This window comes from Poecilia reticulata, chromosome 22 (assembly GCF_904066995.2).
Source record: "Poecilia reticulata chromosome 22, P_reticulata-male-v2, whole genome shotgun sequence".
Lineage (NCBI taxonomy): Eukaryota > Metazoa > Chordata > Actinopteri > Cyprinodontiformes > Poeciliidae > Poecilia > Poecilia reticulata.
Genome location: NC_088851.1, coordinates 11,209,356 through 11,224,051, shown reverse-complemented (window position 1 = coordinate 11,224,051; position 14,696 = coordinate 11,209,356). Strand labels below are relative to the sequence as shown.

The 14,696-nt window shown below is 38.0% G+C and overlaps 2 protein-coding genes across 2 annotated transcripts; both read right to left on the bottom strand.

The window, feature by feature from the left end:
- Positions 1 to 435: 435 nt before the first annotated feature.
- Positions 436 to 4,607, bottom strand: sumo3a (small ubiquitin like modifier 3a). The gene is made up of 4 exons (XM_008399746.3): positions 4,455 to 4,607; positions 3,280 to 3,408; positions 2,673 to 2,744; positions 436 to 2,502 (listed from the first exon to the last, which is right to left on the bottom strand). Exons 1-4 carry the CDS (start codon positions 4,473 to 4,475, stop codon positions 2,440 to 2,442), a joined length of 285 nt encoding a protein of 94 aa, XP_008397968.1. The 5' UTR covers positions 4,476 to 4,607; the 3' UTR covers positions 436 to 2,439.
- Positions 4,608 to 5,563: 956 nt separating this feature from the next.
- On the bottom strand, positions 5,564 to 13,976 carry pttg1ipa (PTTG1 interacting protein a). The gene is made up of 7 exons (XM_008399745.3): positions 13,683 to 13,976; positions 12,938 to 12,990; positions 12,556 to 12,664; positions 8,281 to 8,383; positions 7,980 to 8,045; positions 7,004 to 7,050; positions 5,564 to 6,263 (listed from the first exon to the last, which is right to left on the bottom strand). The coding sequence occupies exons 1-7, from the start codon at positions 13,768 to 13,770 to the stop codon at positions 6,226 to 6,228; spliced, it is 504 nt and encodes a 167-aa protein (XP_008397967.1). The 5' UTR covers positions 13,771 to 13,976; the 3' UTR covers positions 5,564 to 6,225.
- Positions 13,977 to 14,696: the final 720 nt, after the last annotated feature.

Here is a 14,696-nt window from a genome sequence, read left to right as displayed (position 1 = left end):
GCAGTGAGCCTCGATGTAGCAAAACTCCGTCAAGTATGCCATTGTTTTTATGTCGTATTAGCTTCGTTGTGTTGATGCATTTTGACGTGCTTCAATTTTCCGCCGCAACACGCAAACTTCCCCATTCACTCAGTGCGTTATAGTTCCACATCGCTTAGGATTTGCTGCTGCGCGTTTGTGCAGAGTGAAGGAAAGAGGAGACCAGCTGCACAAGCAGGCTGCGAAATGAGATACAGGTGATCGGTATCGGCAACAAGAGCCAATGATCGGCGATCACCGATCATGCACTTTTTCACGAAACTCGGCCGATTATGATCGGTGACCGATCGATCGGCACACCTCTAAACATAATGCATCTAAAGTTCAATCAATATCCTGAACCACTGAATTATTATAAAAATAAAAAAGCTAAATAATGAAGCAGGAGACCGTGTATCTGAGTACCAAACTATATTTATTGTATACAGTAGTAAAAGACCACAAATAATGTACAAACAAGTAGAGAAAAACAAACAAGACAAGACCTGGACCCCATTCTTCATACATAACAGTGTAGCTCAGCCAGCCGCCACAAAAGACTTCTGTCCAGATAAACCCAGTTGTTAAAATGCAAAGAATGTGGAAGGCTGATTTGTAGGTACTGATAAAATGTGCTCTTATATTTGTGACGAAAGCTAAATTCACAATCAGTAAATGATTTGTGCCGAGACGCGTCGCACAAAGACTTGACTCCTCTTCCAACACGCCATCCAATGGGGAAAGACGGCTGTTCGGGAGTCATTTGTGAACTTAAACAGTAAAATGAAGAGTTCTGATAGCAGATGGCAAGTATATATATATATATATATTCGTTTAAAAAAAAAATGGATACCGCCACTTACTCGACTGATAAAAAGGATGCATACAAAAATACAGCTGAATAAGATGGATGTGAACAGTTTAATATAAAAGGGAAATGGCTTTCTGGCAGGCTAGAGGAAGAAGGGAAGGAGATTTGCGGTCATTTGTTTGGCCGTCTTGTTCCAAATGAAACCGGACCTGCTCAGGTACAAAAACAAAACTAACCCGTTTTCTGAGCGTTAAACCTCAAAAAGCATCCGTGAGACTAAACAAGACTCCAAACGGGGTTTGCTTTTTTTTGCAGATTTCCAGCTCGTTCAAAAAGCATTCTGCTTATTTCACTCCATACTGAAAGATCCAAATTTGCGACGGTAAAAGGATCAAAAGTAAGCAACTCTGTGACCCCGGGAATGACCTTCCCGCTCTACAAATATGAAGCAACGCACCAACGTCACGCTCTCCTAAACGCCAGACTCATCTGAGAGATCTTCTCCAACAACGGCAGCAGAGCGCATTTTGTTTTTAACACAGCATCTCAGCAGGTGATGCATCGTAGAAAAGTGATGTGCTTACAACAATCTGCTTTGGCTGGATGTCCTAAGCTCAAAGTGGAAGCTGCTCGACGGCGAAAACAGCACTCGAGTCGGAAACGGTTCGCCCGCAGCCAAACTCCCAATCGGAGCCGCTGTCCGCTTAATAGACGAAAAATAAAAAATAAAGAGCAAAAAGATGCATTTGTTACCAAGACACAGCCAAAACTAAGCCTACTTCGATGGCATAGACTTGTTTTTAACCCCCTGATCGAGCATTTCGCCTGAGCAAATGGCAATCTGTACAACAGATTGTTCTCTATTAGAAGCCAGGGAGCAGAACACTAACGATCTAATGACACCGTTTTAACCTTGCAATTAGAGAAACATACATTTAAAGAGAAGCAGATGTTCTGTCTTTGGAGTATTGTTCTTAACCTCACAACTAATCTAACACCCATTTGGATATTTCTATACAGGAAGGAAAAACAAACTATAATTTTAAATGGAAGGCAAAAAAAATGAAATAAAAAGTACAAAAACAATGCAGAAGCACCTAAAATGTAAATATACCTAAATACATCTGCTCAACAAAAACAAAACGAAATAAAAGTGAAATAGCAAGCAGGTGGGTGTTCAGTTCAGACGGTGTTACCCCTTCAAAAACGCGCCCCACTGACTGCGACCCCTGGACAAAAAAAACAAACACCTGCAGAGCCCCACACTCTGACGCGCTGGAAGCAGAGCCGAAACAGTAGTTTCTGTGGAGAGTCGTTGGTCCGATTACAATCTGCAGCACCGGACAAGGACGAGGTGGTCCTGACCGGCCAGCCGCAAAGACTGAAAACACTCAACTTCAGTCCTGACTAAAAGAGTAAAATAAACAGCTGACGAGCACCGACACATCAGGCAAAGAATGTCTTTCAAAAGAAAAAAATAATAATATTAATAATAATAATAATAACAATAATTATAAGCTGGCAGGAGCAAACAGGGAGGGAGAGACAGTGAAGGTGGTTTAGGGCATGGTTTGAACATGGCCGGCCGTCAGTGAGGTGGGTGGTCGGGCTTAGCAGCACCCGCCAGTCTGCTGCTGGAAAACATCTATGGTGTCTTCATCTTCCATCTCCAGCTGGAAAGAGGACATAAAAACAGATGGATATCAAAAAGGATTGAGCAGTCCCAATGCATTTAAAGCAGAACAAAAAAATAATTATATATATATATATATATATATATATACACAAATATGTGAAATGTTTTGTTTTACACGTTTCATCGTGTAGAAAAGCACAACCATACCTGTGCGGGTGTATCCGTCTCATTGATTGGCTGGCCATCGAACCTGAATCTGATCTGCCTTATTGAAAGACCCTGTCGATGAAAGCGGGCAATGGGTAAACACCAACCAGAAAACTGAAGCGGGCGCAAACAGGAATGCGATTTCTAAGCTGTTTCGATTTGGTCAAGTCTCAACCACAATCTTCAAAGTATTGCGATGGGACTTGAAAAGTTTAGAGCACTTGTATGCATCGTCCAACCAACCTCCTGTCCCTGCTAAAGAAAGGCATCCGAACAGCGTGGTGCTGCCACCATCGTGGTTAATGTGCCGTCGGTGAGTTCAGGGCTATACAGTGTTGGTTTTCTGTTACATGAAGAGTTTTCCACTTAGACAAAATGCAGGACACTTCCTTCTCTACACTACTTGTGGTTTTTCTTCAGCCACTCCAATGATGCTACCTGTGTTTTCCTTTCTGAAGGCAACTGGTTGTGCTGGATTTTATTTAAACAAGTTTGTTGCTGGCACAAAAATGGGCAAAATTTCAAGTCGTATGAACACTTGCAAAGTACTGTATTGCGCAAGGGGTTGTAATATCCCTTATGACAGCCAACTAGTCTTGCAACTCACCTGTCGTTCGCAGTACGCCTTCATTAGTTTGCTGAGCGGCGTGTGTCGTTTGATTTTGAACTGGACGACTGATCCATCCTGACCTGCAACTTTGAGGTTGATGTGGTCGTTCTCCGTCTTTACTCCTTCCTGAAGAGCAAAAGTCAGGAGGAAAAAAAAACAGTCAGAACAGAGTCAGTTGGAGTAATGGACTTTAATCTTGTGTTTTTAACAAACAGTGGAAATCCATAGCTTGTGGAGAACTAGCAATCAGAAGGTGACTAAAGCAGCGTTGTAGCTAAATGTGTGGCAAAAACCAAGACTTTGCATTAATATTAAGCCATTTATTTATATAAGAGCTGATCATTTCTAGCTTTAACAATTTGATACAGTAGATGATTTAAAAAAGTTCGTATGCATATCTTAAAACAGACTGTCTCTATAATGTATTTATTTGTAATTTAGGGCAACAACAAAGTAACAATAAATTTATCAGCTAACAAAAATATTTAAAAATGTAAAAATTAAATGAATAGGATATAAGTAAAGCCGGCCAAGCCAGATGTTAAATCAGGCCACAGACTTCATTTTCAGATGCTAACGTTAGCATAATTAGCTCCAGGCTAGGTTAGCACACCGGCGGTCCTTCGGGATCAATTGGAAGTTTAGCTGCTGGGCTAACGTGGCTAACTGCTTTGTTTTGTTGTGTCCTAGACAACTGGAACATTTATAAAACTAAATGAGCACAAACGCACTACCTCAACAGCAGTTTTTAAACGGGTGCGTCATAACCATTTGCGCTCTTTTGCCGCTAACTACAGCTGCGGCATTTTGCAGCTTTGCGGAGATAACGTGTGACCCTCTCGACAAAAGAGGTGGTTGTGAGAAGGGGGGGGGACCACAAGATACAAACATACACTGTGATCAAATGTATAATAAATAATTTATACATAAATAAAGGACAACATTAGGAGCAAGGTAATTTTGATTTATTTCCATTTCAATCGTGCAGTCTTGCTCATTGAGTATACGTATAGATGTGCGGGTTCTCATTCATTTTGCGAAACCAACACTGCGCCAATTTGGAGAAACGTGCAAACCCAGGCCTGTAGATTGCACATTTCCTAGACGATTTTGCAGCATCCCGATCCAGACATCAGCACAGATGAGCCACCGTGTGAGCGTCTGTATCTTACCTTTGGCTTTTCCTCTGACATCTCGGTTCGTTTTGTGTTCGGGGGTTCAGAACAGACCGATACCGGGCTTTAGCCGTCTTCCTGCCGCCTTCTGTCCAATGTTCTCCTCGCTGACGCGTACGCGCGCTGGACCGCTGTTACGAATAAACGATTGGTCGGGGAAAGCCACGTGGTTTGCCCTTCTCCGGAGCGCGGACACGGGGACGCGCACGCAAGCAGAATCCTCGCTCATGCGCACCGTAGAAACAGAGCTGCTCTTCAGAGCATCAAAATGAATGCATGAGCCTTCATTGTGAAATCACTTGAACATGTCTGTATTTTCTTTATGTGAATACCTGAATATAAATGCCATATAACTAAATGTTTAACTGGAATTAGCGCCTCACACGCATGCATACAGGGCCGGATTTAGCATGATGTGGACCTGGGCCAGATGCCCTCAATGTCCTTTTTATGCATACAAATTCAAAAAATAAAATGATATACCTTAAGTTAAAAAAACAAACACCTGTTTAGAGTTACCTTTGATTAGCAGTAAGTGGAACTTTGAACAACATATTTCGTGTGTATTTTCTTTAGTGCTAAGCTGGTTACGGTGCCATCCGAGGGTGGAGACGCTGATAAACGACTGCGGCAACATTAGAGTCTGATGTTCTAATTGTGCATGCTAGTAGTCTGATGATCAAACCAATAGCCATTAGTCTGATGTGGTAATAGCATTTCATAATAGCATTTATGATTAGAACATTATTGTGGTACTTTTCCAAGCTTTATGCTCAGGTTTAACATAAATCCCATGATGCCACACAGTGGATCTGAACCTGGATTTTCCATAGCTCGTTCTTTACTTGAAGTGTTGAAAGGGACAAGATGGAGGTCGGGGAGGGAAGCTGTGGAATGGGAAATAGAAATCTATAATATAGAAATCCTTTAAGATTTCTATGTTATAGTTGAAAATTTGAAGTGCAATTGAAGGAAAACCTAGATTAAGTAATATTTTGAATCAGATTTCTTAAACAGCTGAGCTAAATCTGTCATTTTGCCCTGCTAACAGAAAAATGTTTCAAGACTGATGGGTTTAAATAAAGAAACATGCAACACGGAGCAAGCAGAGTAGGTAGTCTAAGATATTTTATTGGGAATATAGCTTCATGTGACATATAAACAGCAGTAAAACAAGCCTGATTTAGACAAAAGCTGACTATGATCAGTGATAAAGTCTTCACACACCACAGTAATTATGAATATGTTTTGTAAAAATGTGTTAAAAAGCAATTCCAAGAGGAACAAGCAAACAATGCAAACACGGTGGCTTTCAGAAATATCAGGATAATCAGAAAACAACATGTTGTCACCCCCAGATGTCATCTCTAATATACTTTTAAAATCAACAGCAACTATGAAACTGGAATGACAACAGATTTTGTTTGGCAGAAGATGATTGACACTTTAACATCTAAAGTGACTTCCATTTTGCATAATTAAAATAAAGGATAATAAATAATAAGAGGAACCACCAAAAATAGGAATTCCTCTGGTTTGGAAAAAAAAACAACCCATTGCAGACACGTGTGTCTGTTTTACCTTCAGTGAAAGCCTTCAAATGAATGGACTCATTCATGAGCTTATCGACACCAAAGACCTGCCTGCAGAAAACATTTTCACTATTCTAGCTCCTATTATATATTGGGTCGTGCACATTTTTACAACCATTCACCAAGCTACTGATCAACTGCTCAGTCCTTGTATCCAAAAGCTCAAAACGTGGATCTCAGGAAAATCTTGCATATGGATTTGGCCCATTCAGTCCTACAAAAACAAAAAGAAAGCATTAACAACAGTGTTTGTAAAAAAAAAAAAAAGTTGAAAATAATAAATTATTTTAGGGAAAATCGAAGGAAAGAATTGACAATAACTCTTTGAAAACTTTGAATCAATGGGTCACAACAACATTTAATTTCCCTTTGAGATCAATAAAGGATTTTTTAAAATGTGAATGGTCAGATGTGTAAAATAAGGTCATTTTTACTCTCCAACCAAAATTGCACCATCTGATTTAATTGTTAACTCAATCCTTGACGGCAGAGTTGTTTGTAAGAATACCAATCTCTTTAAAAAAAAAAAAAACATCAGCATAATGAATTATCTTTAAATGTCTTCCTTTCCGACCCTAACAAATGGGTCGCTATTTTAAAACACATCAAGTGAGTTTTCAGGAAGTATTCCAGGAAAAAATAAATAAAGGTTTCTGCTGTCCTACCATCTCAAACGTAAACGTCTGGAGTTTGTTAAACACTTATGAGCTTTGAACAGGAACAAGTTTTTTTGATCAGACTCAAGTTGAGCTTTGCAACAAAGCTCCAGGTGGATTTGGCATGAAATGTCATCATGTTTAATGTTAGTAGGGTGGAGGATTTGAGATGCCCTGGGCCTGTTTCTGTTCCAGCAACCTTGCTCCAGCTTTGCGCTTTATACAAAACGTTTTAACAGGACAACGACCCGAAAGACATGATCAGATAAAGACTGCGGTGTTTGTCAGAAAAGCTCACCGTATTTCTGCCTGATCTCCTGGTGTCTCTTGTTCATTTCTGCTCTCCTGTGAAGACAGAACGTTTCTCCATGAGCCACACAGGAACTCATGTCATTCCTCAGCCTGTGCTCATGTGTCCAGAAGTCACACGAGCATAAAACCAGTTTGGGCTGATAACAATAGCGAAACCTGACACTGACAATGATTGGCCAACCAGCAGCATGCAGCTGGCGCTACAAATATTTCTTCTATAATATAGAAATCATTAAAAAAAAATTTTTTTTAAAACCCCAGTAAACTAGGGCTCAAATGTTTTGCAGAATATACACATATCCCACATGTATAATTGAATAGCCACAGAAGTAGAATATATATTTGAAAAATATATATTTAAAAGGCAATTTTTACTCTGTACATTCATAATGACTTCATAGTACAGTTAATACTTTCAGTTTTTATTATGGTAAAATGACTATTTTTTGTGCTTAATTGGGGTTTTATGTCATAAACCAACACAAAGCAATGTATAAAAGCAAAGGTGAAGGATTAACAAATGAGTTTAACATTATTAATAACACTTTGGCATATGGCATGCATTTGTAGTCATGCCACTTTACTCTGATGTCTGTAATAAAACCCACTAAAATGACTTGCATCGATTGTAAAATAGATTGTACTACTGTGAAAATTATTCAAACCAATACACAGTTTGTGGAGAATATTTGTACATGTGTGTGTAAATTCTCAATAATCCCGGTCACGACTTCTACAAAAGGCTTATGGGACTTTCACTAAGTTTTCCTTGAAGATGTTTCAACACCTATCCAGGAGTCTGTTGGGGACGAATGGGTCGTTATTTTAAATCTCACTTTGAAAGCTCCAAGAAGGACGAGCCTCCTCGTGCTTAAAAAAAAAAAGAAACAGCAGCTAACTTCAAGCTGCATCAACTGTGAGCTTCCAGAAACTCGTCCTTGAATTCATTTACAGTTCCTCACCTTTCATCCTGCTTGGCTTTTGTCTTATTGGCCTCCCTCTGCATCTTGGCCTCAAATCGATTGGATCTGACACACAAAAGTAAGATCAGTGAAAATCGTCGAGGTCATGCAAAAAAAGAAAAAATTGCATCGTTTAAAGTATCCACATTGGGACCGACACAAATAAGCCACGTACGGAAGCAGAAACAATAAGTCCCGAAAGGGATCTGAAACAAATCTTCCACAAAACCCGACATGCATCTTTTTACAGAACACCATCTATTTCACTTTTATTTCACCCAGAGTCAAACTGCACACTTACCCAAAGTTCTCACACTTGCAGCAGCGGATCATGCAGACCATGAGAGCGATGATGAGAACGGCTCCAAGCACAGACAGGGTGATTATTAGCGTCTGGAAATTCACTGCAGACAGAATGAATCCGTCACAAATCCTCATACTAGAAAGATTTCTAATGTAGAAAAGCATCATTTTTGGTGAATGAAACAATTGGATACAATCAGGAATCAACAAATGTGCGGTACAAAGCTCTTTATCAGAAATCAGACTAAATTCATCATTTTTAATGGATGTTTATGTCACAGCAGATGAAACAGTTCATGCAAATGCTGAAAGTGTTTGTGTCTTCTTGTTTACTTGATGTGCTATCATTACTTGCATATAAAAATATTGAGAATTATAGAAATAATTCATACTTAGCCTTTCCATTTTTCCCAAAGCACATAATTTAGAAATTTACTTTTATGGAAAAAATAAAAAGATCTGCGAACTTATTCCCCCGTAGAGGAAGAGTCAGATCACTTTGTAGGATATTGAAGAACAAAATCATCTTTATTGCACTACTTTGATGTTAAATTAGCTTTAAATAAGTTCCACCATTGTTCCATCTTTTTTTTAAAAAAAGGGGGGGAAAAGCAAGTTGGAATAATGACAACAGATTTGCTTTTAAACTTTGGGAAGGAGATCATTTTAGGAACATGGGAAACATGATCCTTCAACATCATTGTTTTGTTTTTTTGGTTGTTTTTTTTTTTGCATGAAATGCTAACCGATAGACTGTCAGTTCCCAGTGCAACTTCTGCAGTTTCTTTCCAGTGCTGGGAAAATGCATTTGCCCTTTTACAAATTTCTTTATTCTGCTATTTTTTGTCTCACTTAAAGGTTTCAGATCATCTTACAAGGTTTGCTAACAGACAAAAGTCACCCGAGTAAATACAGGAATTATTTTCAAGTCATTTCATTTAGAGATCCAAGCCAACTTGACTCTACGTGGAGAAAAGTAATCCGCCTCCTTCAAATACTTTACAATTCATTCAGTTTAATCCAGCTACTTGTCCTTTAAAATAAAGAAATAAGTTAAATAGCATTGACCTTTGCGATGTTTCCGAAATTAAAATTTGAGTGTGGTATAAAAAAAAATGCAAATATCTGCAAAGGGGCGAGCCCATTTTCACAGTACTACTGTCCACCTATAGCATTTCTTTATGGAAAAAGGCAAAACAAAACAAAAATCATAATTGCAACCATTTCTAAAAATATATTGCAATATTAAAATCCCAATTATTCAACAAGATTAACCACATTTTTTAACATCTTATATTTGTAGCATATGTAAGAAGAAGAGGCAGTGGCAGTGCATAATGCGGCAAAACGATTTTTTTAATTTCTTAGTGAAATTTTCTTTAATTATTTAGGCTTGAAACTCAAATATATATTCCATTCCTTGCACATACCTATGAATTACCTTGTAGCTTAGCCTGTGAGTAGAAGCACGTGTGAATACTAACTCATGTTGCAACGCTGTTTCCCCCCTCATGGGTACGACCTACATGAACTCAGCAAAACTTCAGTACAGATAACAAGCTTTAAATTCCTTTTTTTTTCTTTTTTTTTTAAGAAACACCACAACGTTAACACTTTAGAGCAGCAATTGCTCTAAAATTATCTGGAGCTTCACATGTACATTGCAAAGCATGCATGACCGAACACAAGTTTGCATATACATACATGTTGGCATTATGAAATAAAAACAGATACAAAGAGAAAAGTAACAGAAAAATTGATCTGATAGCCAAGGAGTATCAAACAAGGGTGCAATTAAAACTTGTATGGCCAAATCCTTGAATATTATGTTTCTATGTGAAATCTGATTCATCTGAAGTCGGATGTTTCATCCTGCTGAGGAAAACCCACCTCATTGTGCTCTTATCTGGATGTGTGACGGGGTTTTCCACAAGACGGTAGTCCGTAAATACTTCAGTGACTTAAAGTGTCAGTCATAGAAACAAAGACAGCTTTACTCCAGGGGTAAAGCTTGAGAAAAACTATTTCTTTAGAACTCAGAGTAGATAAATCAGTGTGGAAAGTGATCAGATGCAGATTGATTTGTCACTCTCCTGTGTTGGATGACTCTGTTACATGGTGTGATGATTCCTATTTGCAGAATATCTCAAAAACCAAAGACATGCTCATTGATTTTATAAAACACATTCAGGCACAGGAAACTACTTTAAAAAAAAAAAAAAAGACTCAGACTGTGGAAGGTGTCCGTCCTTACAAATGTCTGAACAATTATTGACAGTAAACATTTTGACCTTTGAGGCAAACTGCTAGGTCGTCCATACCAGTGCAGAACACTGTCTTCCTTTCATATTGACAAACCCTGTTGACTCCATTGTATCGAGCTTTTACTGAGCCGGTTTTATCTTTCTGCTCAGTGTCCTGGTTCAGCGAACCAAATAGTAAAACGATTCAGTAAGCTGATGCATGAGATACAACTAAACCCAGAATCCTAGTAGTATTTAAGGCAGGTACAGAGGTATAGAGCTTAAAAGCTCCATCATCCTCATCATCCTCTCCACTACAAGTTCAGATCTCTCCCATTTGATCAGATATCCATCTTTAACATTGTTTTTCTAATCTTTTTTTTTCCCTTATCTGTTCCTCATGTGGATACTGTCACATGTCAGGATGTTTCCATGGGTTTTAATATTCTTAAAGTATTGAGAATCTGCTCACTTTACATCTGGTTATAGCTATCGTGTGTTTATGTCCTGTTTTGTAAAAAAAAATAAAATAAAATAAAATTAACAAGCTGACTCACCTCACTGTAACCAAATCTAATGGTAAAAGTAAAGTTGATTGACTTGATTGATTAGTTGATTGATATCCTACTGAAGGAATTGGTTTGTGCATAAAAACAGTGGTTTTAGGAAGACAATATTTAAAAGCCTGACTCACGTACTTGGCTGATAATTTCATCTTGAACAGATAATCAATAATACATACTGCTGCTGGAATAGATAATAAAAACTTCTGATAATGCTGACAACATATTGGTTATTTTCATACATGGACTATAATGTAATACAAAAACCCCTCAAAATATAGCAGTGCAATATAAATAATCAAATTTTACAGATTATTAAGAGTTTTTACCCTTCTTTACTTCACAAAGTTGCAAAAGCCTGGCAAGCTACTTATAGCTTCTTAATTAAGCCAGGACCTTCCTCAAGGTAGTCAGTTTGCAGAAGGCTGCTTAGACATAAATAAAAACCTGTGAGTAAATAATACTCATTTAATAAATGAGCTAGCAAACCAAAATTAGTAAACAATAAATGACATAACGGACAGGTTAACTGACCCAGATTATTTAGGTGCTGAGCTATGATGGTTATTGCATATTAAGTGTGAACATAAGCAGTACTTCAGGAGGCTGAAGTTACACAAAACTGTCTACAGTTCATAAAACCAGAGAAAACGTAAGTCAGTGCAACACTTTGTCAATCTACTTTAAACTGTAAAAATGATATTATTTAAAATTGTAATAACGTTTGAAAATTGTAATAACTTTTAAACTCTACCTTTTCAATACGTTGGCATTCTTTGATACCAATGAATGGCCTATGCCAAATTGGACGATCGACTTGTATTACAATTAGTTTTTGAGAAATAGATGCTGTAGTTAGTCCTGCCACAATACCAGATTTTACTGGATGAACAATCATATTGTTATTTTGAGATCATTCTGAGATGATTCTGTTGATAATGGGAGTTTGCCCTCCCAGAGATTTCTAAATTTTGTACAGAACTACTCAACACAGACGAACTGGAAGATATTTTAAATAAAAAAATTAATAAATAGATAAATAAAAAACATGACATACAACAATAAATAAAAAGGAAAATAAATATTACACTCAGTAACATAGATTATGAAGTTTCTGTAAACTTCATAATCAAACAAATATGAGGCATCAGAATGTAAATTATCAAGCACATTTGAATGCATCAAGCGACTAATTGATTAATTTCTTAGATTAGTTTAGTTATAGTATGATCAATCAAAAATGAAATGTTAAGAGCCATTTTGTATGAATGCATCAGTGCAGATAAAACATTGGAAGTAATCTTACCGTTTTTGATTCACCAAACAGAGCGGGTATTGAAACTGCAGATCAGTTCCTTAATTTAAATGAGTTCTTCCCATAAAAATAAACCAGTTATGGAAACATAATCTGTGTGTGTGCGTGCGTGTGTGTGTGTGTGTGTGTGCGTGTGTGTGTGTGTTTCTTACTCCAGCACAGCCCCCAACGGGCGTCATCTAGCGGGCAGAGTGAATGGGGTGGAAGGATGGTTTTCACCGGATACGTTACACATGACTTTGTCTTGATGCACCACAGGCACTGCAAAAACACACACAAAATGCTCAAACAAAGCGGCAAATCTGAAACTGCTCAGGTCAGTTGCATGTTGAGCTACATGACAAACACACACAGAGAGAGTGGGAGGGCAAGCTGGGAACGGGCCAGTTACTCCTCAAACCAGTCCAACAGGTTTGGAGATGGAAAACAAGCCAGCAGCTGAAGCGCCTCCTCCTTGGATCTATTTATCTCTCAGCCGTGTACAAACACTGTATGTATGAGTATGAGATTATCTGAGCTGAAATCTGGACTCACCGTCACATTTTTCAGACAGTCCTCGCAGCTTGTCCCATTTTTTGTCTCGCACACTGTTGAGAAAGAAAAAAACAAATGGTTTATTTTGTGAAGAAAAAAAAAAAAAAAAAAAAACAGGATTTGTTTGTATTGGTGAAACCATTCTGAGGCATAGTGGGGACACCCATCCAGCTCAGATATTACACTGATTAGCTGAAAAGTCTTGAGGGGGATCAAATGAGGCCTGAGGGTAATCTTAGGGTGGGTTTTTTTTATAACTACTGCTAATCTTCCTGGGACATTTTTCAATGGAGGCTTCAGAGTAAACAGGCAGGCTTTGTGTAGTCATGCATCAGTAAAATCAAAGTTTTAAAGGCCTCTGCAGGCTACAGCTAGTCTGTTTACTGTATCCAGAAGGTTGATAGAAAGCTGAAATTATTTACTGCTAAAAAAAAAGAGAGAGATTGAGAAATAAAAACAAATCACTGCTTTGTTTATGTCAAAGTAAAACAGCAGGAAAGAGGTCGACATTGATTTTTCTTTTCCTAGTCTTAAGATAACTGTAACATTTATTTTACCAAAACTGATAGCTGTTTGCTTTAACTATTGCCAGAGTTTTAAAAAAAAAAAGTAATTTAAGAACAAAATTACTGAGCAAATATCAATTTGAGGGAGTTTTTAAAAAGACTTTAAGTAAAAAATATATAATTAAATGGAATAATTTCATCTGAATGTTTTTAAATCAGACACTTGTCTCAGTCCCTACCGTGTTCAGGTGCGGACTCGGCCAGAACTGTCGCCAAACCAGAGACAAGAAGGAGAGCAGGGAGGAAAACCCGTAAGCACTTCATCATCCAAACGCTTCGACGACGCAGGTTATCCGCACTTTTCTTTCTCGTCTTCCTCTTCTTCTTCTTCTCTGTGTGAGATTTATGTCTTAAAGGATGTTAGACTCACGAGAGCTTAGAAACTGTTTTGGCGGCTCCTGGTAGACAGGAGAAACTCGAAAAGCGAAGTTACCGAGAAGGAAACGCAACAACGCTGACGCACGCCCGTGACGCAGCGCAGACAAAAGGAAGGGAAGGTGGAGTGTTTGTTTCGAAATACAGTGAAGGTTTTTATTTTCAAAGTATATCTATAAAAAATATATAATAATTAGCATGACTAATTATCAGTGCTAGCAGAAAACAATACTGCATTCGACAATATCTTCAGTGAAACACCAACAACAAAAGAATAGAGCGTAATTATCGACTGGAGTGAGGAGGATATATTTTTAACAATTAAATAACAGAACAATTCGGTCCACATTTTCATTCATCCCCTTTAACTCTGATTCCTCTAAATGAAAAACCAGTACTGTTGTCTTCACCTATTCCACAGGTGGAGTAACTAGACTCCACCTGTGAGTATCTTAATCTCAGCATAAAATCAAATGTTCTCTCAATGCCTTAGAGATTTGCCAGAGAACATTAGTGAGCAAGCACCATGAAGATCACGGAGCACAAGTTTTTACTCCGCTAATCCGGAATAAACTTCCAGAAAACTGCAAAGCTGCTAAAACACCGAGTTACTTTAAAGGCTAAAACCTCATTTGTTTAAAGTTGACACTGATTAATAATAAGTGAATTTAGATTGGTTCCAATCAGGATTACAACTTTTTATTCATTCTTTTTAGATTACCACTGTTAATGTTTGTTTGTTGTTTTGCTTGTTGGTTGTGTTTTGAAGTTTTGCCCTGTTGTTCAATGCTACACAAATTGTTTGATTTGTGTAGCAT

What these genes read in the sequence shown, in the direction of transcription:
- sumo3a (XM_008399746.3), bottom strand. Translation starts at nt 4,475, where the DNA reads ATGTCAGAGGAAAAGCCAAAG. An exon ending in AGGCGTACTGCGAACGACAG is followed by an intron (nt 2,745 to 3,279) that starts GTGAGTTGCAAG and finishes TTTCATCGACAG; the next exon opens with GGTCTTTCAATAAGGCAGAT. An exon ending in AGACGGATACACCCGCACAG is followed by an intron (nt 2,503 to 2,672) that starts GTATGGTTGTGC and finishes TCCTCTTTCCAG; the next exon opens with CTGGAGATGGAAGATGAAGA.
- pttg1ipa (XM_008399745.3), bottom strand. Translation starts at nt 13,770, where the DNA reads ATGATGAAGTGCTTACGGGTTTTCCTCCCTGCTCTCCTTCTTGTCTCT. An exon ending in TGCAAGTGTGAGAACTTTGG is followed by an intron (nt 8,046 to 8,280) that starts GTAAGTGTGCAG and finishes TTTGTGTGTCAG; the next exon opens with ATCCAATCGATTTGAGGCCA. An exon ending in GGAGATCAGGCAGAAATACG is followed by an intron (nt 6,264 to 7,003) that starts GTGAGCTTTTCT and finishes TTGTTTTTGTAG; the next exon opens with GACTGAATGGGCCAAATCCA.